Source organism: Neomonachus schauinslandi, chromosome 15, assembly GCF_002201575.2.
Source record: "Neomonachus schauinslandi chromosome 15, ASM220157v2, whole genome shotgun sequence".
In the NCBI taxonomy this organism is placed as follows: Eukaryota; Metazoa; Chordata; class Mammalia; order Carnivora; family Phocidae; genus Neomonachus; species Neomonachus schauinslandi.
In genome coordinates, this window is record NC_058417.1 from 22,836,034 (window position 1) to 22,862,132 (window position 26,099).

A 26,099-nucleotide genomic window follows, 5' to 3' on the forward strand; every position below is an offset into this window, starting at 1 on the left:
ACTTCTTAATCCCTATCACTTATTTCACCCATCCCCCCTCCCACCTCCCCTCTGGTGACGATCAGTTTGTTCTCTACAGTTAAAAGTCTGTTTCTTGGTTTGCCTCTCTCTTCTTCCCCCTTTGCTCATTCATTTTGTTTCTTAAATTCCACATGAATGAAACCATATGGTATTTGTCTTTCTCTGAGTTATTTTGCTTAGCATAATACTCTCTAGCTCCATCCATGCCATTACAAATGGCAAGATTTCATTTTTCTTATGGCTGAGTATTATTCCATTATATATATTATATATATATATAATATATATCTCACTTATATCATATATATATCATCTTCTTTATTCATTCATCAATCAATGGGCACTTGGGCTGTTTCCATAATTTGGCTATTGTGGATAATGTTGCTGTAAATATTGGGGTGCCTGGATCCCTTTGACTGAGTATTTTTGTATTCTTTGGGTAAATACCTAGTAGTGCAGTTGCTGGATCATAGGATAGTTCCATTTTTAACTTTTTGAGGAACCTCCATACTGTTTTCCAGAGTAGTTGCAACAGTTTGCATTCCCACCAACAGTGTGAGAGGGTTCCCCTTTCTCCACATCAGTAGGTGGATTTTGAAAGGCTAGATACAACTCTGTATCTATCTAGGGCAGGGAGCTCTGAGGAGCACCAGTTGGCAAAGGACACTGTTGGCCAAGCTGGAGTCAATCCCAGATTTGCCAATTCTCTCTCCAGGCAGAATTTCTCCATCTCTCTCTCCAGCACATGCCAGAGGGTATCCATTTCAGCTGCACTGGGAGGAGAGGGGAAGGCAGGAAGCAGTGCTTCCCTGAAGGGCTGAGTGACTGGGAGGATTGAGCCACTCAGAGAGCTGACCCTGGCTTTCTCTGCATCCCATGTTAGCCATGGCCCCTGGACCTGGAAAACTAGCACCACTGTTATGTTTGAACGTTGACTTCCTGTTTTCCTTTTGTGTTCTTGGTTAGATTATTTCATCCGATCCTCACCTGTCCCACTTCACCTCTGTTTGTGGTCACTTGGAGATGCCAAGAATTTGCACTTGGAAGTGCCTGCAAGAATTTATGCAGAACAGATCTTCCTTTGCCCGCATGCTCATCCTGGGCTTCAACCATGCTTTGGCACAGGATGTCTCCATTTCCCAGAAAGACAGCATGTTTCCATAGTTAGAACCTGGGTGAGCAGGAGTTTCAGTTCTCTTCTGACTCCAAAGCTTACTCATAAGTCCCAGAGCACCAAATTCTGTGATCTTCTTCAGGAATCTGGGGGCCTGACTTGCTGTATGTTTTCACTTTCCAGGACACATCCTAAGCCAAGTCACTTTGGATGGGGTGGAGGAGGGTGGTCTGCCATCTGAGAGGGGCACTGAGGAAGGAAGGAAGATAAGAAAGGCAGGGTAGTTTATTGGAAGAAGCTCAGTCCACAGCAAGGACATCGGAAGAGTGATGGGGTTGGGGGGAGAATGGCTTTGGATCGGCCACATCCCAAACAATTCTGGATGACAAGTCCCTATGTTAATCCAATACCATTATTTCCTCCTCTGGTGGGGGTGGGAATGGGAATGAGGAGTTGGAACAAATAATAGTGGTTAATGCTTGCTGAGAAATTAGCATGTGCCACGTATGTGCTATGTGCTTTACATAAATCATGTCATTGAATCTTTGCAGCTTCCTTATGAGAAAGCTACTATTATAAGCATCCTTATGTTAAAGATGAGGAAACTGAGGCACAGAGAGATTATGCCATTTGTCTGAGGTCACAAATCTAGTAATGGAGCCAGGGTTCAAACCCAGATAGTATAACTCCAGATCTTGAGCTCTTAAACTCTGCTATCTCACCTCAAGTCAAAAGATCACTGGAGCACCTGTATTGAATCACCTGGAGGCATTTAGTAAAGATTCAGATTCCTGAGCTCTACTCCAGACCTACTAAGTCACTAAGTACTAGACACCAGTGTTCAAGGGGAAGATAGGAGGGCTAGGTTTTCCAAGGGTCTGGCTCTCTCTTTCCCTCCCTCCCTATCCTGGGTGAGCAAGTTCCTGACCCCGCTAGGCTGGCAGTCCTCTCCGTTTGTCCTCTTCAAAAAGAGCTGCTTCCCCTCCTTCTCTCTCTGCACTGGGGCTCAGTTCAAACCCACAGTGCCTCCCGGCTCTCCTCAAGTGGACAGGGCTTGGGCACGTTGCATGCCCAAGGGAGTGGCTGTCAGCTGCCTGGGCCATTCCTTCTTCTCTGACAGAAGGCAACAGCTGGCCAGTGAGTCGTCTTCCTGACCAGGACCCTTTGAATCAAGCAGGATGTATGGACCTGGACAAGGCCCTTTCTGGGCCTCAGTTTCTCTCTTCATAACATGAGAAACAATTAGCTTTGTCTCTGCCCCTTCCTTCTTCCCAGGAAATGCGCAGAGCACAAAGTAGATTTTATCAGAAGGAATTCTGGGCTCTGGAGAAAGGCACTAACAGAATGACCAATCTCCCCAAATCACAATCATAGGAATAATAAGAAGAATGAGGACGTGGGATTAGCTTGGGAGCTTTGAAGGGCAGTTGTTCCCCAGAGTTGTGAGGAGGTTAGCTGTGATAATTTGGATTCATTATTGACTATAACCTCTGTGCATTTTTAGCATAGTGATTCAATTTTAGAAGCCCTGAGTCTTTAGCAACCACTTCTGCCTCTGGAAGAGAAATTTCCTCTCTCTAGCACATGTGGATGTGCTCTTATTAGTCTGGGTCACTTTCCCAAGTCTACCTGCCCTATCTGCCTCCCTGTACGTATACACATATGCACATGCTCATAGGGGACTGGAAAAGGCAAGAAATTTGGAGGGAGACAGACCTGGGTTTGAACCTGGACTTTTTCTTACTCTGTTAACCCTTGCAGGTCCACTAACCTCTCTGAGTTTCTGCCATCTTAAAATGGGACAACAATAATTCCTGCCTTTTCTGTTACCCCGATTTGCTAGAGGGAACCAACTAGACAATTATTCACTGTTAAATCCTATCAAGTGCTAGATATTGGGTACACAGACACAAGCCTACATGCTTGTGTTCTTTGCACAGTTTCACACTGGGGGATGCTCATATCCAGACAACATACACAAGCATGCTCTGGAACAATCACACGAGCACCTCCTTGCCAGGCAATGAATGCTCTCTGGTCAGAACAGCCCCACCTCTCCTAATCCTCATCATGATTTGCAGGGCGACAGCCTCTTCTGGTTTGTTTTTTACTCATAGCAGGACCCAGGGGACTTGCAAGGAGCACAGTGAAGGCCTAGCCAATCTGGCAGTGTGCCCCACTTCCCCTCCATAGAAAGGCTGTCTAACCGCCAGACATCTGGCTGGAAAGGCTGACCAGGACCTGCTCAGCATCTGCTGCTTTGCTTAAAAGACCTGCTAACCGGAAAGTGTCTGGTTCCTTTCCACCCCAAACAGGAAGTGCCTGCCACTGTCCTAAGGATGGGGTAGCCGGTCATTTCCAAGGAACCGACTCCTGCCTCGCAGAGCCTCAGGGAGATCTTCGTGGGAGGCTTGCTCTCTAGGAAGGCTGGAGGAGCAGGGCTCCAGGGACACTTCCTGAGGTGGGGGTGGGAGGGTGGTGATGATGGCTAGGACTGCTTACCAGCATGTGACACCTGGCACAGAGCAGTCTGTCAGTCTTTGAACAGTGCTCCCTGAACACTTACTCTGTGCCTTGCGGGAGATGTAAGAAAGTCCTAGAGAAGGTCTTTGAGCTTGAGGAGTTTACAGACAAGTCAGAAAGACAGGTCATGCCATTTCCCCCCTCACTTATTTATTCATTCATTAAATACAAGCTCCCCCCGCCTTTTTTTAGTGCCTACTGTTTCTGGCACTGTGTGAGGCACTGTGGAGTTCAGAGGGGAACTAGGCAACCCAACTAGAGAATAAATCAGCCTCTAATCAGGTAGCAAGCCTGGAAGGTTGGTACAACTGAGAGTTCCACAGGATTTCAAAAAAGACAAAAGATCACTGTGCTATGGTTTTCACTCTGGTGGGAGCAATAACCTCCCTGCCCCCCTATGGTCCATTCTCAAGACAGCAGCCCGAGCAACCCCAGTAATACAGGCCAGATCCTAGCGTGGTTCTGCTAAGTGGCGCCCTCTCCCGGCCTCCCCTCTCACTCTAACAAAGTTCATGGTCCTTACAGGGCCCTACAAGGCCCTACACCCATGGTGGAAGGTTGGGAAGCCAAACGGGAGGGAGGCAACTCAGAAATTTTCAACAGCAAGAAGATTCTACCAGCCATAGGCTGGAGGGATGAAGGGAGGGGGAGGACTGAAGGAAGAAAGGGTTACAGGATCCCAGGAGCCAGGGGCACGGAATAGAAAGATCTCTGGAGAAGACAGCTGCTGCCTGAGACACCGCAGCCGCAGCTGGTGGCAGAGAGGGGGGAGACATAACCCTGGCTTCTTCCTTTCTCCTACTGTTTGATTTTCCACCAGGTTGCCCATTGACTGATTCTAGCTGGAAGCTACCGCCTGAGGTAATCTCTGAAACTGAAAGATAGCCTGCGGTGGGGGGTGGGGGCGGGGTTAGCTCTCCAAGTGAGGACCTGAAGAATGATCAAGGGCAAACAGGCCCAGTACTAAGACCTTCCCAGGTACATTCTGCTAAAGCTGATGTGTAAAATGTACCTGCTGTCTTCCCTAACTGTGCAGAGTGAGGCCAGGATAGTGGATGTAGAGGGAGCAGGATCTTGTAGCATGAAGAACGGCGGGGTGAAGATTAAAGTCGGTTCCAGATAATCATCCCCTGGCAAAAGCCTGGAAGACAGGAGAGCACAGGACTCAATCTGTGAGTCAGTTTCTGGTAGAGAAGGGCCCTTGGGAAGAAGACCCGAGGAATACAGACTTAGGAGGAGTTCTCTGTTTCATGTTTGAGAGACCAGGGACACTGTAAAAAGAACCCTGGGCTTGGTCCAAAGGCCTGGATGTGAGCCTTCTGTCCCTAATTAGCTGTGTGGACTTGGTAAAGAGATTCACTTCCCTGAGCTCCAGTGTTCTCTCTACAAAATGTGGACAACAGTAATACCTATTTCACGGGGCTGTCCAGAATATTAAAAGAAATAATGAATATAAAAAACTAAATGTCACTCCTTTGATTAGATTCCTCAGGAGTTCCATTTTTTTTTTTTTTAAGGATTTTATTTTTTTAAGTAATCTGTACATGCAATATGGGGCTTGAGCTCACTACCTCGAGATCAAGAGTCACATGCTCTTTGGATTGAGCCAGCTAGGCGCCCCTTCCCTATTGTTTTTGATTTAGTATCCAAACTCCTCTGCCAGGCCCACAGGTTCTTCAAGATGTGGCCTCTGTGTACCTCTTTCACTCATCATTTATCACCACTGTCCACCCCTGCACGTCCACAGACCAGCCAGCCAGAACCACTTGCAATTCCTGGCACTTGGCTCTCTCGTAGCCTTTGCAAATACAGCCCTTTCTGCCTGATATACATCCTGGGCCTAATTCCTGTTTTTTCTTCAAAATTCAGTTTAGGAGGTATTTCCTTCAGGAAGCCTTTGTTAATACCCCGTCTACCCTTCATGTGAGCTAGGTGCTTTTACTCTGTTTTCAGAGCACCCTCTGCATCCTCCCATTCTAGCACATTCAGTAGTCATTGGAATTAAAGGTTTGTACTGCCCCTTTTGTGAGACTGCAGCTCCTGGAGGGCAGGGGCCATCAAAATTCCTATTTCTCTACCTCCAGGCCTTCCAGGGCCTGACATGGAGTAGAACTCAGGAGATGGCAGTTGAATGAAGAATGCATGCATGCGTGAATGAATGAATTGATGGTACAAACTTAAGGGGGCAATGATGAGCAACACTTTTTGTATTTCCATCTTAATTGTACACCCAATTGTAAAATAAATAAAAAAATAGGAAGAACAATCTAGAAGTTTCCCCCATCCCTAACCCAATTCTCTCCTGCGATTGCACATGCCCATCATCTCCTCCTCTGGGTTGCCTTCCTCAATGTTCATGCTGATCGGCTGAATCATTTTTAGTCACGAAGGAGTTTTTTTTCCTTTAACCTTGCTTGTTTGGACTTATCCAGAGAGCTCCATGACCCTCGATATCTAGAGTTGAGTGTACAATTATTCATAGTATAACGAAGAGAGATGACCTCATGTCTTTTTTCTGACCTGAAGGTGTTAATTCTGAACTTATCTCTCTACCTCCACCCCAACTTGTTCCTCCTCCTATTCCCTACCACAGGGAATTATACCACCATCTGACCACTTCTCTAAGTGGGAAACTCAGAATTCACTTCTCACTCTTCCTTAGCTCCTCCCTTCCAAATTGGTCACTCCATCTTGCCCAGTCTACCACGGAAGTATCTCAGGGATCTCTTCACTTACCTCTGACTTCACAGCTCCAAACTAAGTCCAGGCCACTGTGATCTCTCACCAGAATGATTGCATTGGCCACCAAATTGGTCTCCCTGCTTTTAGGCACCTCTCATCTCCATACATTCTTCATACTGCAGCCTGAAGATGCAAATGTGACCTTCCTTTAAAATCCTCTGGCTTCCCAGTGCCCTCAAGATAAAGCACAAACCCTAATGCAGTGTATTTTACAAGGTATGGACTATTTAGCCCTCTACTTTTCTGGCCTCATCTACCGTTCTCCCCTGGAGGGTAAACTCCAAAATACAGAATTACTTGTTTTACAACCAGTTGAAAGCCCTTTCCCCACTTCACTTCGTCTCTGGCTTGACTCAGATGTTGCATTGCCATCAGGCAAAATGTCCTTGTGTGCTCTCTGAGCTTTCACAGCCTCATTTCATCCTCTAGAGCTCCAGCCCCCACTAGGCAATGCAGCATAAGGGTTAAACCCCACAGGCAATGGTTGGTATCTGGTTACTAGGATTCAAATTCCACGTTGGCCATTTACTAGTTGTGCGACCTAGGGCAAATGAATAATCACGCCCGTAACGTCGGGATAATATTTCATCAGTGTGTTGTGAGAATTAAATGAGATGATGTAAGGTGCCTGATAATTAGAGTTGGCCATTACAACAGCACTTAAAACCAAAGCTCGACCTCCCACCCACTATATTCTCAAGGCCGGGTTTGTGTGTGGTTTCGTTTTAATGCATACGTTTGTTCCAGTATCACCTTGTAGTCTCTGTTTTACTTGACAAGATAGTTAGACCGGGAGGCGATCACGACTTTCTGTCCCCGAGCTCGGCGACACCCAACGCCCCCAGATGGCTTCAGCTGTCTGCAACCAAAGCTGAGCGAACTAGGGCATACCACTCTAAATCTTAGGGGAAGAAAGGCCTTTTCTAACCAAATGGTCTGTGTTTATAAGGCCTCCCCTCTTTCGCTTCCTAACCTTGAATTCTATCAGACACGATAAGAGTCAGAAATAGGACTGTAATTGGGACCGAGAAAGTAGGCTCAGCTTCCTCCCCCATGCTAATGGCGGCATTGGTACTTTCTCCTCTCGATTCCCTCTCAATAATGGTACCGTTCGCGGAGGGGAGAACAGAGAGGGGTTCTGAAGACTTCAGGTTTCAGAGACTGGTACTCGTACAGGAACCACCCCTCGCGCCGTGGCGCGGTGGTACCGCCCACTGTCCTCTGATTGGCTGCCGAGGCCCCGCAGTCGGGCTCAGCCCGCCGCGCCGCCCTCAGTACAGCTCCGGCCGCCGCGCCGCTTGGCTCTCGTATCCCTTGTTCTCGGCGGGCTCTGGGGGCTCCGCGCTGCGGCCGTTAGTCATGTCGGGTAGGTGACTCCTTCAGCGAGCAGCGGCAGCGGCGAGAAGGGGCCTGGCGGGGTTGGGCCGTCTTCCCGCCCACCGGAGGGCCCCGAGGGAGAGCCTCCGGCCCTGAGGGAGGCTTGGGGGGGGGGGGGGGGGCGGCCGCGGCCGCCGCCATGTTGGACTGAAGGGACGCACGCTCCCAACGCTCTCTGTCTGCAAATCTCGGCGGGAGTGCTTCGGTCCCCCTGTTTTTTGACCCTGTCCTTGGAACCTGAGGAGACGTGCCGCTCCCGGGGAGGGTGTGTGAGTTGGGGGGGGGGGCGGAGGCCGTCTACGCCATCACGGGGGCGGGGGGAGCCCGTGGTTAGAGTATCCGCTGAGAGAATCGGTGCTTCTGGTTCTCCGCTCCGCCTCAGATCTTTCAGCGAGGCCTCGGGCCACTCGTCTCGCCGCCTCGTACCTCAGTTTCCCCATCTGTGAAGTGGAGCTGGGCCTTCCTGACTCACCCATTCATCAGGTGGGGGTCTTGACGCTCTGGGAGCCCTTTCAAAGGACGTTGCCTTGCACGAAACCCTACTTACCGTCATTCCCTCTACCGTCACCACCCGGATTCGAATGGGGGTGTTTGCACATAATTCAGCTTCCTCCTCAGCCTCCTCTCATTTTTCTCCCTTCTCCGGTTCATCTGCAAGAGCCCTGAAAGTGAGCCTTTTCTATTCTGGATAGACTCCTGTAGGTACATGGGCATTTACCTTAAAGTATACAGGCCAAAGGAAAGGCAGTCTTACACGAAACATTTAAAGTGATCGACACCTCCACGCACTCCCTTGTGTGGAAGAGGGGGGAAAAAAAGCATCGATCTCTTTAGGACAGTCAGTTTAGGTCCTGCTAATAAACCCGAATATAAAGTCTGGAACACGAATGTTCTCTAGATTTAGCAGTCCTAGCTAACCACGCAAGGTCCTCTGTTGTGGGTCCCTCACAGGCTGCAAAGACCCAGCTGTCCACTTGCTAGAAAACATGAGAGATCACGTTTCATGTGAAAAAGAACATTTCCTTGAAGCCATATGATGGGGATCAAAGTGATGGTTGGCACAGTCTTTCACATTTTTTAAGGGAGTTGGTACTTAAAAAACAAACACAACCCCCCCCCCTCCCATGCAGTCTTGCAGAAGGATGGAAATGTGTGACAAAAAGCAAGTAGCAGGCTGAGATGAGGCCAAAGTAACAAGACTGGCTGGACAGGAGAATAATAAACCTTCCTTAGATTAACCTTAATATTAAGTCTGAATATTGAGCTTTTGTGGAACGGGGCACCTACCTGATGGAAGAGGCTGTTAACTGCACAGGATTTCTCTCTTGCTTCTTTCAGTATTTAATCCTTGCTCCAAGGAAAAATAATTTCTTACTCCAAGTAGACATTGGTACATCTTTTACAAGGTGCATAATTTGGAATGAAGTCTGGTAAAGCTCCACAGAAGTATGTAGAAGTATGTCCTTAGGAGGTGTGTAACCCATCCATGGTTTAGATTCTCCTGCCCTCATGGGGAAATTTACCGTTTCAATGGACATTAAAAACTTTTGGCGTTGTCTTGAATTTTAACATCTTTATTGGTGTAAAACAATGGCTATTTTTATAGGACTGCGTAGCTTTTATGGAAGATTAAATTTTAGAGGTGACCATCTGTAAAATCCAGGATTTTCAGTGTGTCATATTAGTGTGTGAGCTGGTTTATCCATTAGTACTGGTCTTCAAAGTACCAAGACACTAGATTAATTTGTCACTTTGTAAGTTAAGTTTTTTAAATATCAAGATTGGCTTTCACATGTGAAAAGAACTTTATATAAAAATTGTTTCTAAATTAAGTCCATTAAAGCTAGAATCTTTTAAGTTCTACTTAGTGTTGTTATGTGCTGTTTATACATTTTGTAAAATGTGTATAAAAATATTTTTGATTTTGTATAAAAATAGTATGCTTTTGACTTGTTTTTTGGTGAATGTTTCAATTAATAAATTAACAGTAAACCCCCCTAAACAGCTGGTTGCATTAAGTTTAGTTAAATCCTTTAAACATTCCAAACTCAACCACTCCAGATGCTTGATAAAGCAGACTTATAAACTTAATAAAATATAAGTGCTTACATAGTCGATAAATAAGTAAAAATTGTAAATATTTTAAATCAAACTCATTCAAATATTGTTTACAAATGTGAATTAGCTGACACCTTCAAGTTAGAATCAAACGTATCAGTTATACATACAAAAATTAAAGTTAAGATACTTCTCATTTTGGCAATATGGCAGACCAAAATAAATTGAAAATCCTCTATCTACAAACACCAGAAATGTAAGAATTTACCAAAAAAGGGCAAGACCTAACTGCCAGAAATGAAGTAGAAGCCAGCATAGAGCTAGCTTGACAGTTGCCCTGAAGAGGCAGGTATAGGTCTCATCATTTAGAGACTTGGGGTTTTTGTTTGTTTTTTAAGATTTTATTTGAGAGAGGACAAGCAGGGGTTGGTGGGGCAGAGGGAGAAGTAGGCCCCCTGCTGAGCAGGGAGCCTTACTTGGGGCTCATTCCCAGGACTCCGGGATCAAGGCCCCGTGCTGAAGGCACACACTTAACTGAGCCACCCAGGTGCCCTGAGACTTGGGTTTTATTACCCAAGTACCCAAGGAGATGAAGCCTTGAGACTATTAGAGCCAGATAATAGGAACTGAGACCTTATATAAAACCTAGATGTTTGGGGCGCCTGGGTGGCTCAGCTGTTACGCGTCTGCCTTCGGCTCAGGTCATGATCCCAGGGTCCTGGGATCGAGTCCCGCATGGGGCTACCTGCTCCGTGGGAGGCCTGCTTCTCCCTCTCCCACTCCCCCTGCTTGTGTTCCCTCTCTCGCAGTCTGTCTCTGTCAAATAAATAAAATCTTAAAAAAAACAAAAACAAAAACCTAGATGTTTGAAAGATTGTCTTCAGTGAAAAAGTGAACTAGAAAAAAACCTTTGTATCAGCATAACAGATAACAAGGAAGCTTGGGCCCTGAGTGAGAAAGGTCTGTCCTGAGAACTGTAACCTGGGAACTGCTTCATACAATTTGGGTGTACATTTAGGCTAATTATGGGGGTCCAGGAAAACTTAAGCCAAGAAATTAACATAAAAATTGGTTCTGGGCTGGTAATAACCTTGGGGCTCCTGGTAGAAACAAATGAACAATCTTTTCTGGAGGAAATTTCACAGTCTAGGTCACAGGAATCTTCTAGAAAAAACAGGCCTTGCAAAAGGTAGATTCACATTAAAAAATTGTAAAACTCGAGACAGTTCACCAAAATGAGAGTTTGTGACAAATGGGGTTAGAACCCCTAATAGGTGATCTGAAAGCAAATAAGTTTGAAATTACTAAAAACCTAAGGGAAGGAATCAACCCTAAGACCAAGATGTTATGAAGAAAGGCCATATAGATTTAAAAAGAACCTAGTATGAGATAGAAACAGTGGTTAAGTTGAATTGCAGACCTAGCAGAAGAAATAGTGAAGTGGAAGACATACAATTACCCACAATTCAATTCAGAAGGAGATGAAAAGCAAGATTTAGAAACAGATGGAGAAGTCCTGTCATACATCTAATATGTATATAATATGTCTCCTAAGAAAATGTGGGAGGAATCAGGATTATAGTTGAGATTTTTCCAAGATTGATGAATATTTTGGATCAAAAAACAGTAGTTTCAAACATGAGATACCATGTTCAGTTCATCCTAGATACATTGATGTGAAACTGCAGATTATGAAATACCGATTACCTACTGGAGGAAAATAGGGAAATGGTAAGATTGGTAGACTTAAAATTCTAAGAAGTTGGAAAATAATGAAATGATATCGAGTCTAAAGATTAAGAGTACCACTTTTAGGCCTTTGCCAAAAGAACTAAAAAATGTAAATCCAGAAAGGAGAGATAGGATGCAAAAAACAATAGAAGGAGCAAACACAGTAAATAAAAAGCAAATACTAACAGTATGGAACATTGAAGATTAAAGTGATTACATTTGGAAGTTAAAAAATGGAAGCAAAAAGAACAAAAATTGAATGTTTTACTACTAAAGCAATAGGGGAAAAGGGAGTAAAGAAAATCCAGTAGGAGGCCAGAAAAGGAGTTAAAAGGAAAAAACCCTAGTAAGTAGAAAAATCTAATATAGGGGTATAGGAATAAGTGAAAAGTAAAAATATGAAAACGCCAATTGAAATAGTTTCACATTGGGAAAAGAAATTATCTCTGTGTTGTTCAGAAATTAGATACCTGAAACATAAGATTAAGAAATGTTGGAGGTATAGAGATAGAAAAAGATGAACCGGACAAACACCAACCAAAAGCAAGATTGATTGTTTAGTTGTTACCAGTCAAAATAAAGTTTGGACATTTTTAATCATAATGTAATGTTAAAAGAGGATTCATCATGAATATATAAATCTGTACTTTTATGTGCCTAACAAAATAGCCTCAGAATATAGAAACCAAAAAAATAAAATTGACAAGTCTGGTCAAATGGAGTTTTTTTTAGCACACCTTTCTGTGTGATTAATAGATGGGGCAGACCAAATGTTGGAGTATGAACGGTATAACCAAGTATCATCTAGACTTACAGAATTTACTCAACATTTAGGAAATACACAGTTCTGGGGTGCCTGGGTGGCTCAGTCGTTAAGTGTCGGCCTTCGGCTCAGGTAATGATCCCAGGGTCCTGGGATCTAGCCCCGCATCGGGCTCCCTGCCCCCAGCGGGAAGGCTGCTATTCCCTCTCCCACTCCCCCTGCTTGTGTTCCCTCTCTCGCTGTGTCTCTGTCAAATAAATAAGTAAAATCTTAAAAAAAAAAAAAGAAATACACAGTTCTTTTCAAGCACATAAGGGGTGTTTATGCAAGTAAAATATTTACCAAGGGGAAAAGCAAAAAACAGCAAATCCTAATAAGTACCAGGAGTAATAGAGAAAATACCTTTTCTGGCTGCAATGGAATATAATTAGAAAACAACAGAATCAAAACCCTATACACTTGGAAATGAAAGCATTTCTAAATCATGGATTCAGACAAGGCTCAAGTGTCAAGTACTCACAATGAGCAGTAGTTTGAAATACCATAAATAACATTTACAAACTGATTTTCTCTAATGAATATAAAACATTTGTACTTTGTCACTTAAATATATTTATACTAAGGGCTGTACTTATTGGTCAATATTATATCTTCTAGAGTTTTAATGTCAGCCAACTAAAGAAGTCAGATTTATAATTTCAGAGAACTAAAGTGACGGTTAAATTATGGACACTCATAGATTTGAGCCAGGGCCACATGACCTCTATGCTGTGTACGTCTATAATTTTGCTTGAGCGAAAGGGAAATAAGCAGGTCTTAGACTCCACTCTCAGTGGAAGAACCCTCATCCATGCCTTGGGATATAATTGAAGCGAAAGCTTCATTTATCCTCAGGATACTTTAAGTTTTACTCATACATCCCCCCCCCTTCATAATCCTTTTCAGTTTCTGATTTAGTTGAAGCCAATTTCCTTTCTCATTTGGTAGATGTATCTAATCTCTTTGTGGTCCAATTAGATTCTGTGTGCTTTTCATGTTTTATTTGGTTATTAGCGATAAATCTATGGTCATTTTTTCGTGGGTGTGGCAGTGATACACAATTTTTTCTTCATCTTAGCCTTATGTTCTTCACATTCATAGAAATAGTTTGTCAGGATTTCATTCAATATTCTTATGATTAAGGATTTAAAAAAATCTTGTTCAGTCTGATTGTAGATCTCTGCTGCAGAAAAGTGGCAAATCTGATGTTATCCACTTATACTGCCAATGGTGATGTTTTTATATTGTAGCTTTATGTGAATTGAATGCAAATGTCACTAATTTGATTTCTGGTGGGTTTTCAGAACTGTTTGACAGCAAATGATTTTGTTTCATGTTGGATGAGATTGGGCCTAATGGTCAGCTGTTTCAGATGGAGTTATTTTTTGCAGTTGAAAGAATATTTCGTATAATATTACTCTTATTCATCACTAATAAACTTTGAGTAGAAACCCAAAGGATAGAGCCTCTTCAAAAGTTTTTGATATAACTGATGTTTTGAGGTGTTGAGAAAAGCTCAGAGTTTAAAAAAAAATTTTTTTTTTTTAAAGATTTTATTTATTTATTTGACAGAGAGAGACAAAGCGAGAGAAGGAACACAAGCAGGGGGAGTGGGAGAGGGAGAAGCAGGCTTCCCGCTGGGCAGGGAGCCCGATGTGGGGCTCCATCCCAGGACCCCCGAGATCGTGACCTGAGCCGAAGGCCGACGCTTAACTACTGAGCCACCCAGGCGCCCCTAAAAAAATTTTTTTGACATTATTTAATTCATGCCTTCCTTGGTAGTTTTTATTGCTGAAAAGGAAGCTGGAAGTAGGTCTTGCTGAGTTGGTATGCCGATTGGCCAAGTCTCTGAAACCTTGGTAAAGTTGGAGATAAACAACTAACTTAGATGCTTTTACCAAAGTCTTCAGAGATCTGTTTGTTGCTGCTGATGGCCAGAGCGGTCCAGTACAGGGGAATGGTGTGTATGTTGGGCTGGTGAGGATTTGCAAGTCAGTATAATCCTGGGGGTTTATCTTCTCAGAGTGTATGTCTCCCCCCCCCCCCTTTTAGTCTTGATTAGTTTCAGTAGATGCCTTTTTGTATGTAAAGGTAACTTGAGTTTTTGTTAAAAGGATGGATTTTTCACTGCTTGTTTTATGGTTGTTCACTTGGTTCTTGTGACCATCAGGACACATTTGTAAAGTAGTTGTTTTTCAAAGACGTAGTTACTGTAAACAAATCCTTGCACAGTAATTTAACTAGTTTTTTTTTTTCTGTAGGTAGTTTTTATTACATTTTCTTACTGCATTCCATCTTTAAAAGCTAAAGTCAGCCTTTGAGGGAAGCATAATTTTAAATAAGATTTAAAATTCTTTTTATGTGTTTTAGATTCTGGAACTTACGGTCAGTCTGGGGGTGAGCAGCAAAGGTAAAGTATACATACATTTTAATGATACCATGTAAGAGTAGAACTGAGGGAAAAAAAGATGAATTGAGTCAAGCGTTCCTTTTGAGATTTGGTATCTGGATTTCTTAGAGTTAAATGTTAGCTTGTCAAGGGGGAAAGGCCTGTGTACATACATACTGAAACATTTTTTCTTTTTTTTAAAAAGCCTGCTTGAATCAGTAAATACAGATGCCCCCTAGAGATTAAGACAAATCTCATAGGTATTTTAAAGAATGTTTTCTTTAAGAATTTTTTTAAATGAAACTATTAAAAGGATTTAGACAATTGAACTATATAACAGGTTCTTAGAGAAAGCATTTAAATTTTTTATTATATGTAATATGCTATTTTTTTTCAGAGCGGATTTTCTTTAAGCACTATAATAGAAATGCTTAGCATTTTAAAAACACTCCTTACCATGCTTATAATAAAAAGAAAAGTCTGTTTTTATGTGACTGAAGACATGCAGTAGGGTTCTCTTACTTGCCAGAAACACAGCCTTTAACTTACACTATAAACGTTTGCAGCTCAATGTGAGATATTCAGAATAGCATCTCAGGTATCGTCTGTCTTCAGGTTTTAAGCTTCATGAAAACAAAACTGGTTTGACTTTTCTATTCTCATAGGGTAGTGCTAACTTCATAATAGGCAACTAGCTAATGTTTATTCAGTGAAATATATAAAGTCTGTTAGCACTTGATAGCTCTAGAATAATAATTTTTTTTTTTTTTTGCAAATATTTTTTGGGGGGCATATATTCAGAAAGTTTGTTTCTGACTTGTTAGAATTTACATGCTATAAAATTAAGGTTCAAATCTGAGGGAGGTACATTTATTCAGTCAACAAACTATATGCCAGGCTGTGCTGTGTTACGGGGATACAATATAATTATTAAAGGCAGATTTAGGGCAGATGGTAGGAAGAAATTAATCTGTCGAAACATAGCTAATTTGATTAAAGTGCTAACTTAAAAAATTATTTTTCTGTCTCACATTTTTATTATGGGTCTTACTTCCATGTAGTCAGTCCCCACACCCAAGTATAATTCTCTTGAGATTTTCTAGTTCTACTCAAGTTTTATTTGTGTGAGATTGTCAAAGCTAAACTTTTGGTGCTTGTTTGGTATTTAAGAGGTCTGGGAGTGACTTCATTTATGTCTTAACAGTCTTTGGTCATCACCTTTCAATTTAGACTCTAAGAAACAGGCAAATTGGCAATTTCTCAGAAGAGAAGGTTGTATGGATTTGAAAGTTGAAGATAGGGTTTTTTTTTAAGCTTTTAAATTCTAGCACATCTCTTTCAAGGAGTACATTTTTCTTTTACAGTTATTCTTCCTATGGAAATCAAGGCAGCCAAGGTTACGGACAAGCACCACAAGTAGGTTAAAATATAAATTGTGCTTTTTGTAAATATTTATTTTTATCTTAAGTAGGTGATAAAACTTGTATTTACCTAAATTTCAGAGCTATTCTGGCTATGGACAAACTACTGATTCCTCATATGGACAGAACTATGGCGGCTATTCCGGCTATGGACAAAGCCAATCAGGTTGGACTGGTTTGTTAATTTGCTGTTTTAGAAATAAAAAAATCAGAACATTTACTAAATGGTATATCCATCCAATCTTTAGGTTATTCACAATCCTACAGTGGTTATGAGAATCAAAAGCAGAGCTCATATGGCCAGCAGTCTTACAATAACCAGGGACAGCAAAACACGGAATCATCAGGAGGGTAAGGAATCAGTAAAAGCACAGAGATTGTGTTGGGTAGTGGAAATAACACTTTGGGTATTAAATAGATTTCACCATCAAATCCTAGCTTTACACATTTTTTTTTCAGAAAAGTTTTGAAGGATGAATTTCATAGTTCTGTGTTAGGAAGAATGTGGAAATTGTCAGCATTGTCATTTGATTCTTATGATGTGTTATTTGTAATATTACTGTTTAGCTGTATGAATGCAAATGATTTATTTATTTTTAAAGATTTTATTTATTTGAGAGAGAGCAAGTGAGCAAGCGTGAGTAGCAGGGAGGGGCAAAGGGAGAAGCAGACTCCCTGCTAAGCAGGGAGTCTGATGCGGGGCTCGATCCCAGGACCCTGGGATCATGACCTGAGCCGAAGGCAGATGCTTAAGCTACAGAGCCACCCAGGCACCCTGCAGCACATGATTTAAATGTTAAAAAAACATTTGGAGCTCTGCTTTATACCTGAGATTAAATAAGAACCTAGCTATGAAAGGAGACTTTCAGTGCTTACTTTTATTTCCATTTTATTTTTTAGCCATTTTTTAATGTATTACCTTTTCAGGGACAAAAATACTAAAAAAGTGCCAAAACCTATCCACACATTTTAGATACTCAAAATATGTTTTATTTGTTAATATAGGTAGATGAATATTTACCAACAAGTTTACAGGTTTTATTTATTTTTTTATTTATTTATTTATTTATTTATTTATTTTATTTTTTAAAAGATTTTATTTATTTATTTGAGAGAGAGAGTGAGAGAGAGAAAGAGCACAAGAGGGGGGAGCGGGAGGGGGAGAAGCAGACTCCCTGCCGAGCAGGGAGCCCGATGCGGGACTCGATCCCGGGACTCCAGGATCATGACCTGAGCCGAAGGCAGTCGCCCAACCAACTGAGCCACCCAGGCGCCCAAGTTTACAGGTTTTATAGCTTTTTGTTTTGTTTTGTTTTTATAGTTTTTTTAAAGTTTCAGATGTGTGGAGCTTGTTCTTGTTACTAATTTTAATAATAGCAGCTTAATTTTTTTAAATTGTGGTTTACATTTTGTGAAATGCTTTTGCATTCTCGTATTGATCCTTAGCCATTATGAGAGAGTGTCAGTAATTATCCCCAGTTTGTAGAGGTAAAGAGAAATTAAGATTATGTAGCCTGTTAAGTTACATAGCTAAAAAATTACGCAAAAACTGAGATCACAAGTATTCTTTCTGCAGTGAAAAAAATTATTCTAAGTGAAATTCGGTTAAATAAAACCACTGGGGAAAGATTTGTGAGGTCACATTGTCAGTCTTATAGATGTGAGAGTGTTTCGAAAAGTAGAAACTGGAGTACACATGTAGAGAATAATTTTCAGAAAGCATGTTACAGTAGAAGGAAGAACTCTTTAAGTCCTGTTGGTTAGTTTTAAAGTTAGGAGAATCCTTTTATAAGGATGAATTTTTGGAAGCATGAGATATAAATGCAGACCAAAGAAAAGTGTTAGATTTGGTTTGACAACCATTTTATTTTTTTTATTTTAATTTTTTATTATTTTATTATTTTTAAATTTGTAAAAATTTATTTGAGACACAGAGCACATGTGCATGTGTGCAAGTGGGGGGGCGGGGCAGAGAGAGAGGGAGAGAATCTCAAGCTGACTCCCCGCTGAGTGTGGAGCCCAACGTGGGGCTCTATCCCATGACCGTGAGATGCTTAACTGACTGAGCCACCCAGCTGCCCCTAATTTTTTTTTGACAACAATTTTAAAGTGAAGCACTAGAGTTCTGACTCTTGATGTGATGTGCTTTGGGTAAGGAGTTGGAGGAACATACTGATCTTTATTATTTATTAGATTGCTTTGGTCATCTGATGGAGAATAAGGTGTGACTATTAAGTTACGAGACTTTTTGTTCCCTTTTTAAAACATTAGAACTCAAATCCAATTAAATATTCCTTTCAACATTCCCATCCTGAGAACAGGTAATTAATAGTCATATTGCTTAGAACATACTTAGAAATTTCTTTTTGAATTGCCAGAGATAATAAAGCAGTCTCACTTTTTGGTAGACTAGTTTCAGATAAAAAATGGCATCACAAAGCAAGTTCCTTCCTCTAAAAATCCGATTTACTATTGTTTTCTTTTTTTTGTAAGATTCTATTTTTTAAGTAATCTCTAAACCCACAACTCTGAGATCAAAGTCACATGCTCCACCTACTAAGCCAGCTAGGCGCCCCTTACTGTTTTCTGAAATTTATCTTTGAAGATATTTAGGGGAATGTACTATAGGTTCTAAAGATAATTATAAGAAAATAGTACCCTGGGGTGCCTGGGTGGCTCAGTCGGTTGGGTGTCTGTCTGCCTTTGGCTCAGGTCATGATCCCAGGGTCCTGGGATTGAGCCCTACATCGGGCTCCCCACTCAGCGGGAAGCCTTGTTCTCCCTCTACCACCCCCCTGCTTGTGTTCCCTCTTTCACTGTGTCTCTGTCAAAAAAATAAAATCTTAAAAAAAAAAAAAAAAGAAAATAGTACCCCAAATATTATGAGATAACATTGTTAAAATTAAGATAACATTGTTAAAATTAACCCTTATCAGGCTCCCTGCTTGTCAGGGAGTCTCCTTCTCCTCCCTCTCCCCTATCTCGTGTTCCCTCTCTCCCTCTTCTCTCAAATAAATCAATAAAATCTTTTTTTTTTTTTTTTTAAGATTTTATTGATTTATTTGACAGAGAGAGACACAGTGAGAGAAGGAACACAAGCAGGGGAGGCGGGGGAGGGAGAAGCAGGCTTCCTGTGGAGCAGGGAGCCCAATGCGGGGCTCTATCCTAGGACCCTGGGATCATGACCTGAGCCGAAGGCAGACGCTTAACGACTGAGCCACCCAGGTGCCCCAATAAATAAAATCTTTAAAAAGAAAGAAGACCCAGCACTGGTTATGATATATTTGTTAAAGAATGAGACATATTACTGTATTTTGTGGCACCTTTAATTTTTTTTTTAAGTTCAAGGGGATGGTAAAAGCCATAGTGACTTTTTGTTTCACTAATGTTTTCAAAGGTGTGTGTTTTTTCTCATAATGTGGCACCTCTTCAGTGATAGTGAATTGTTTGAAGGTCATTCCATTGCTGATAAGGAGATTTTGTAGATAACTAAATGATTTGCACCAGAAATTGGTGGTAGGGCTGTCTGGATGGCTCAGTCAGTTAAGCATCCGACTCTAGATTTCGGCTCAGGTCATAATCTCAGGGTCATGAGATCGAGCCCTGTGTTGGGCTTGGGGCTCCGTGCTCACTGGGGGAAGTCTGCTTGAGATTCTCTTCCTCTGCCCCTCCCCTCTGCATTCTCTCTCTTTCTTTTACTCTCTCTCTAGCAAATAAATAAGTCTTAAAAAAAAAAAAAGTAAGTAGTATTAAATATGGTTGAGGTCTACCTGGTCAGGCCTCTCAGCCTCAGTCAATTTACTACAGTGAACATAATCCTTCTATAAAATTTCAAATTCTTGATTTCTGTTTAGCCAAGGTGGAAGAGCGCCTTCATATGACCAGTCAGACTATGGTCAACAAGAGTCGTATGACCAACAGTCAGGCTATGATCAACATCAAGGTTCATATGATGAGCAGTCAAATTATGGTCAGCAGCATGATTCCTATAATCAAAATCAACAGTCCTACCATTCACAAAGGGAGAATTACAGCCACCACACACAAGGTATGATATATTGACCTATTATTTTTCTTTTTTCCCCTCATAGAATTATATTATATTAAGTTTTAGATTAAAAGACCTGTGTAGGATTTCAACTGTTTGTAAAAATTCAGAGTGACCTTGAATATACATGCTTCTCTCTCATGGCTATCAAAGCTAGTTTATTAGATTTCTGTTGCTGAACTTCTCAGACTCCCAAATGGTCATGTGACTTTTTGATGGCTGATGACATGAATTTCCTTTGTTGTGTCACTTAACTCTGATCATTTGACAATGCTGCTGCTGCCAGTTGTATTGATAGTGTTGGTATACTTGATTTAGGGAATTTATGATCCTGTTTTAGCCTTTTCACTTCATCTAAGAAGGACTAGCCATTCTTTCACTTGTTCTCTTAAACCATTTGGAATATACTACTGATACTTAGGAATCGGTCTGTGCCATGGACATGAATACTTCAAGGGCACAAGTCTTGTTTTACTCATTTATACTCTCCATTGCCTAGTATAGGGCCTGGGTCATAGTAAGTGCTTAATAAATATTTGTTGAATAATTGAATGAATGAATAAGTGAATGAGTAAACGTGGAAGCCCATTCACTGAATATCTTCAGTGAATATGGTCACTAAATATGTCTCAGTTTGAAAATCCAGTTATTTCTTGTCCATGCTTGATTTACATTTAAGTATTTTTAAGGTAAAGAAATAACTTGTAAGATTAGGGTTACGCTTTTCATCTAATTATTAAGATTCTGTACCTAGTATTGTACTGTAACTCAAACTATTCTTTATCACCATCACATCAAATGGTTATATCCATGTCACCATTTTGCTTTCTGACTATAGCAGAGTGGAATTTGACACAGATATAATTCTCAAACATATTTAATTCCAGATAGTTTTATGATAACTTGCATTTGAGTTCACATTGAGTGTACTCAATGTGCCATTTTCCAAAGGACATAATGTGTGACCCAAAGAGCCATTTAAGTTTATATTATGGGAAGCCTTTATCAGAAATGACAATGGTTATTTATTCACATATATATTCTTTCCTTTTTTTTTTTTTTTTTGTAGATGACCGTCGTGATGTGAGTAGGTATGGAGAAGATAATAGAGGATATGGCGGGTCACAGGGAGGAGGTAGAGGGCGTGGGGGATATGACAAGGATGGAAGAGGTCCTATGACAGGATCAAGGTAAGTATTTAGGTATAGGTGTCTACATTTCTTCTCTATCTCTTTTTTTAATTTTAAAAAAATTTTTGTTGTTTTACTCAGCTGGTTTGATTCCAGCATCTCATTTAGGTAAGAGGCTTAAATAGATTATGTTGTAGGGAAGAAGGCAGAAATTCAAAATTTATTTTCAGTCTTAAGATGTCAGTAAATTACCTCAGAGTAGGCTATGTTAGGAGTTAGTTTATGTGGTGTATATTAAACACCAGTGGAGAAAATTCCCCTATTATGGTTGTGATTAAACCACTTAACTATGTTTTTCCTGCCAGAGCTATAGAGTCTAAACTCCTTTAAAAGATGACTCTGAGAAATCCAAGTATATTATATGTAAAACATAAAAGGTAAGTTAATTTTAGATTGGAGTGCAGAGAGGCTATTCCTTAATCTTGAATCCCCTTGGGAAGGGAAAATATTAGGAGGCGATAGCAGAGTATATAAAGGTGGGGTTGGCAAATGAGAAAGATTTTATGTAATTTAACTATTGGGTCTTCTTAAGTAAATAATTATTGAAATAATTAGTACAACATCTCCTATCATTGCATATTTTGTTCAGACTAAGCTGTGGAAAAGATGACTTTTTAATTCAACCTTTCTTTTCCCCATTGCTAGTATTATCAGGTTTTGGTACTTAATTTTGGCATATGTTAAGAAAGCTGGTTCTAAAATTACTTTTAAATATATCTGTAAATATAGCACTTTGGCCCTAAAAACAAGAATGAAAAAATAACTGGCATTTGTTGTCCTCAGTTGAGGTTTGCAGGTTGCAAATTTATGTGTAAAATACACAGGCTTAAAAGATAATTTGTGTTCCCTGCGAATTGAAATTGTTAGTGGCCTGTTAACTTAATAACATACCAGTACCAGTTTACTCTTCTGCTCCTTAGGGGCTCTCTGTTCCCTGAGGTGACTTGCGAAACAAAACTAGTTACATACAGCACTGTTACTTCTTCAACTGAGCCGGGAATTTGATCACCGACTTGTATTTCTCTGTGTTTAGTGTACAGTACTTCGATATTAGGGCAAAACTAAAGCCTAACCATATTTGATGAACTTTTATAAGACTACACATTAAGTCTTTTCGATTGATAGCAAAGTCAGTTTACAATATATAAATATATTATTGTATGCTCTTCATTATCAAAGTGAGCAGCCTGCCATCATGTGGATATAAATGAACAATGTAAAGTGACATGGTGCTTACTTTCTACCTAATAGCCTCCTTCCCATCTCAAACAGAATCCCAAACAAGATAGCCAACAGGTATATTTAATTTTCCAGTTAATACGTTTTAGATAATTGGCTTCTTTGGAATACTGTATGTTTTATAATATATCGTAGGTTTCATTTTCTTCATAAGGAAGTTATATCCTATACATTACTTATTAAACTGTGACAATGTGTGAGAATGATAGAATCCCACTTTTTAGGAGGAGGAGGAGGGTAGGGAAATCTTTAAAAATGTGTTTTCATCTTTGAGAGATGACTCATCTTAGAGATTTGAAAGGACCTTGAGTGAATCTCCTAATAAAACAGGGGAGCTCCATACGTTAACCATCTTGAGAGTCCCATTTTTAATAACTTTTATAACCTCCTTGGCATCATATTTCAATATGATTTTTGGTCCAGATACTTGATCTGGATGAAAGCTTTTGATTTTCAAATGGTTTTATTTAGCCTTAGAACCTCTTCACACACTATGTTTTGCAGAAACCCACTATATATTAGGTCAAAATGATACTGATCTGGTTCAAGGTAGGATTGGGGGAGGGGGGTCTTGCCCAATTGCTATCTATACCCTGCTCTGCCCCCTCCCCCAGCCAATAAATGGGATATGCACAAAGGCCTTTTTTAGGAATCCGTGTGGATGATGATGATTATATTGGTTTGGTAAATTTTTTATGTGAAAAGCCATGTAGTAAATATTTTAGGCTTTTTGGGCCATATAGTTTCTTTTATAACTGCTCACCTCTGCCCTTGTAGCACCAAAGCAGCCATAGACAATATATAAATAAATATGGTTGTGTTCCAGTAAAACTTCATTTATGGGTATGGAAATTTGAAGTTCATACAATTTTCACATGTCACAATATCTTACTCAAGATGTGTTTTTTAGCTTATTTATAGGGGTAAAGTATTTTGAATTAGAGTTTTAATGCCCAGTTTCAGGATATTTTTTTCACACTTGGTTTTACATTTAAGTACCAGAAATATCCAAACATTTTTTGTTAGTCTTCATCAACACTCCCATTTGTGTTTCTAATCATCTTACTTAAAAAATTATATCAAGGTTGAAAATACGATCTTTTCAGGGCTGTTTGAAGAATATCTGGCATTGGTTAGGTTTTTATTTAAAGAAGAAGGGGCATAGTTTGTGGGTGAGGGTGGGATAAGTGGTAAAGGATGGGACATTCTTAAACTCAAGTCGTATGATTGCTTGGCTGGAGGAAGCTGCCAGCTTTCCAAATATGGAAGAAAAACCTGTGAAAATTATAGGGACTTTAGAAACCAATGTTTTTCTTTGAAAAAGCAGTTATACCAAAAAAGGTTGAATCTCTAATTGTCATCTAAAATTGATCACTGACCTCTTAGTGGACTGGAAGCTTAAGGCCGTAAGTTCTCTCAGTGTTTTTAACTTCAGCATTGTGATGAATGCATTGCAAAATTGCCAGAACTTTATAGATAACCATTTTTCATGAATAAGTCGTCAAGTTATGTAGCTTTTTCCAGGCTTTAATATCTCAAGCCTAAAAAAGTCATCTTGAATTTTGACTGTCTTCTTAGAAGAGTTTTTGAGTAGCTCCATTTGAATTGTACATATGTTCTGGTGATAGTCTAGAATAGCACTGCCCAATAGAAATGTAATATGGGTCACAAATGTGAGCCACATATGTAATTTTAAATTTTGTAGTAGGCACGTTAAAAAAACGTAGACAGGTAAAATTAATAATATATTTTATTTAATCTAATATACCCCAAATAGTTTATCATATAATCAGTATAAAATTACTGAATATTGTATATTGAGTTTTTCATACTAAGACTTTGAAATCCATTTTGCATTTTATATTTCAAGTACATCTTAATTTAGACTGTCCACATGTCAAATGGTCAGCAGCCACGTGTGGCTAGTGAATACTGTATTGGACATGTAGCTCTAGAATGACAGATTCTTGGCTTCTTGAAATGTGGGTAAATGTTGAATCCAGAGAGCCTTTTTACCACACATACAAGACATGGGAGGAAATAAGACATAAGTACAGCTACTGTTGAGAATGATATTTAAATCCATTGAGTCATTTACATTTGGAATTCATGTTAGTCTTCTTCACACCCAAAAAAATTGTATTTTGGATTTACTATGAAAATTCAAGCATAGCAGTTTGTTTGTTTTTTAACTAATCTTTTCTAATTTTTAGCTAGTCCCTTTTTCTGTCTAGATAATGGATTTTCTGGAAACAAAGATTCCTGTATTGTCCTTTTACTTTTTGTCAGTTTAAGTCCTTGAATAGATACATTTAGATTTTCCTAAAATGAAAGATTTGGAGTAGGGATTCTGTCAAAGAACTTTTTCTTGACAAGCACCTGAAATTAAATGACCATCAAGTTAAATGACTGTCTTCTCCTCTACATATGTAATACTGTAACAATGAAAGAACCCTCAGTCTACCTTAGGGTAGGCTGTTCATTGTGGTTTTGAACTTGGGACAACAATTTCCATAGTTGAGTCAAGAATTTATAGTTGGTTTTCTTATGCAGGGGACACTCAGCCATACATTTGAGGATGTTTAATCTCTACTCTAAATACCTCTACTACTTTACCTTCAGATGTCCTTACTTCAGGAATTCTTTATGTATACACATTTGCTGCTTTTTCTGGGAGGAAGACAAATTGTTGTGGCAACATCTTGACCCAGATGTTCCTGTATCTTTATTGTCTTAATTGACTAGTGAAGCCTCAACTTGGTTTATGGAAAAGGGACTTGTAACCTGACTGTAGGTTTGAAAGATTCTTAACCACAGGCCCATCTTTTGTTAAATATTTAATAGTAAGTACTACTTGAAGTTTATTTAGTGTATTTAATATAATAAATTTACTTATAAGGGTTTGTAATATAACTAGTTCATATGGAATTTCTTAATAAATGAAGAGAAAAATAATTGACACATTTGAACTTGAAAGAAAACTTCACGTAGGATTGTAGATCATCTAGACTGGTGCTTCCCAAACTTTACATATGAATTCCTTGGGGATCTTATTAAAATGCAGATTCTGATTCAGTAGGTATGGGGTGAGGCCTGCCATCCTGCTTTTCTGAGTTGCTCTCAGGCTCTGCCTGTGCTGCTATTCCCTGGACCACTCTTTGAGTAGCAGGAATGTAAACCCTTATTTTGTGAAGGAGGAAACTGAAGCCTAAGGAGAATTACTGACTTGTCCAAATTTTCAAGATTGATTAGTGATAGTAAAGAGTATACCCTGAGTCTCTGAGTTTGAAGACTAGTACTTCTTCAAATGCACTGTGATGTTTTCATATTTATGGCCATTGTGTTGAAATCTTCAGCTGCCGTATTTTTAAAGGAAATGCTCAATGAAGGTGATTTAAGTTAAAATGTCATTATATGGAGAAATAGGAAATAATAAACGTGTTC

General features: G+C 40.1%; 1 protein-coding gene across 2 annotated transcripts in view; it reads left to right on the top strand.

The window, feature by feature from the left end:
- The first annotated feature begins 7,669 nt into the window (after positions 1–7,669).
- Positions 7,670–26,099, top strand: part of TAF15 (TATA-box binding protein associated factor 15) — a 29,932-nt gene continuing 11,502 nt past the window's right edge. The window contains exons 1-7 of one of the 2 annotated variants that reach the window (XM_021704208.2): positions 7,670–7,766; positions 14,739–14,778; positions 16,122–16,173; positions 16,260–16,344; positions 16,427–16,529; positions 20,033–20,226; positions 21,296–21,416. In XM_021704208.2, the coding sequence (XP_021559883.1) occupies positions 7,760–7,766; positions 14,739–14,778; positions 16,122–16,173; positions 16,260–16,344; positions 16,427–16,529; positions 20,033–20,226; positions 21,296–21,416 (602 nt within the window). In that variant the 5' untranslated portion in view covers positions 7,670–7,759. The remainder of the gene's footprint in view (positions 7,767–14,738; positions 14,779–16,121; positions 16,174–16,259; positions 16,345–16,426; positions 16,530–20,032; positions 20,227–21,295; positions 21,417–26,099) is intronic. The other variant, XM_021704209.1, reaches the window with a different exon arrangement.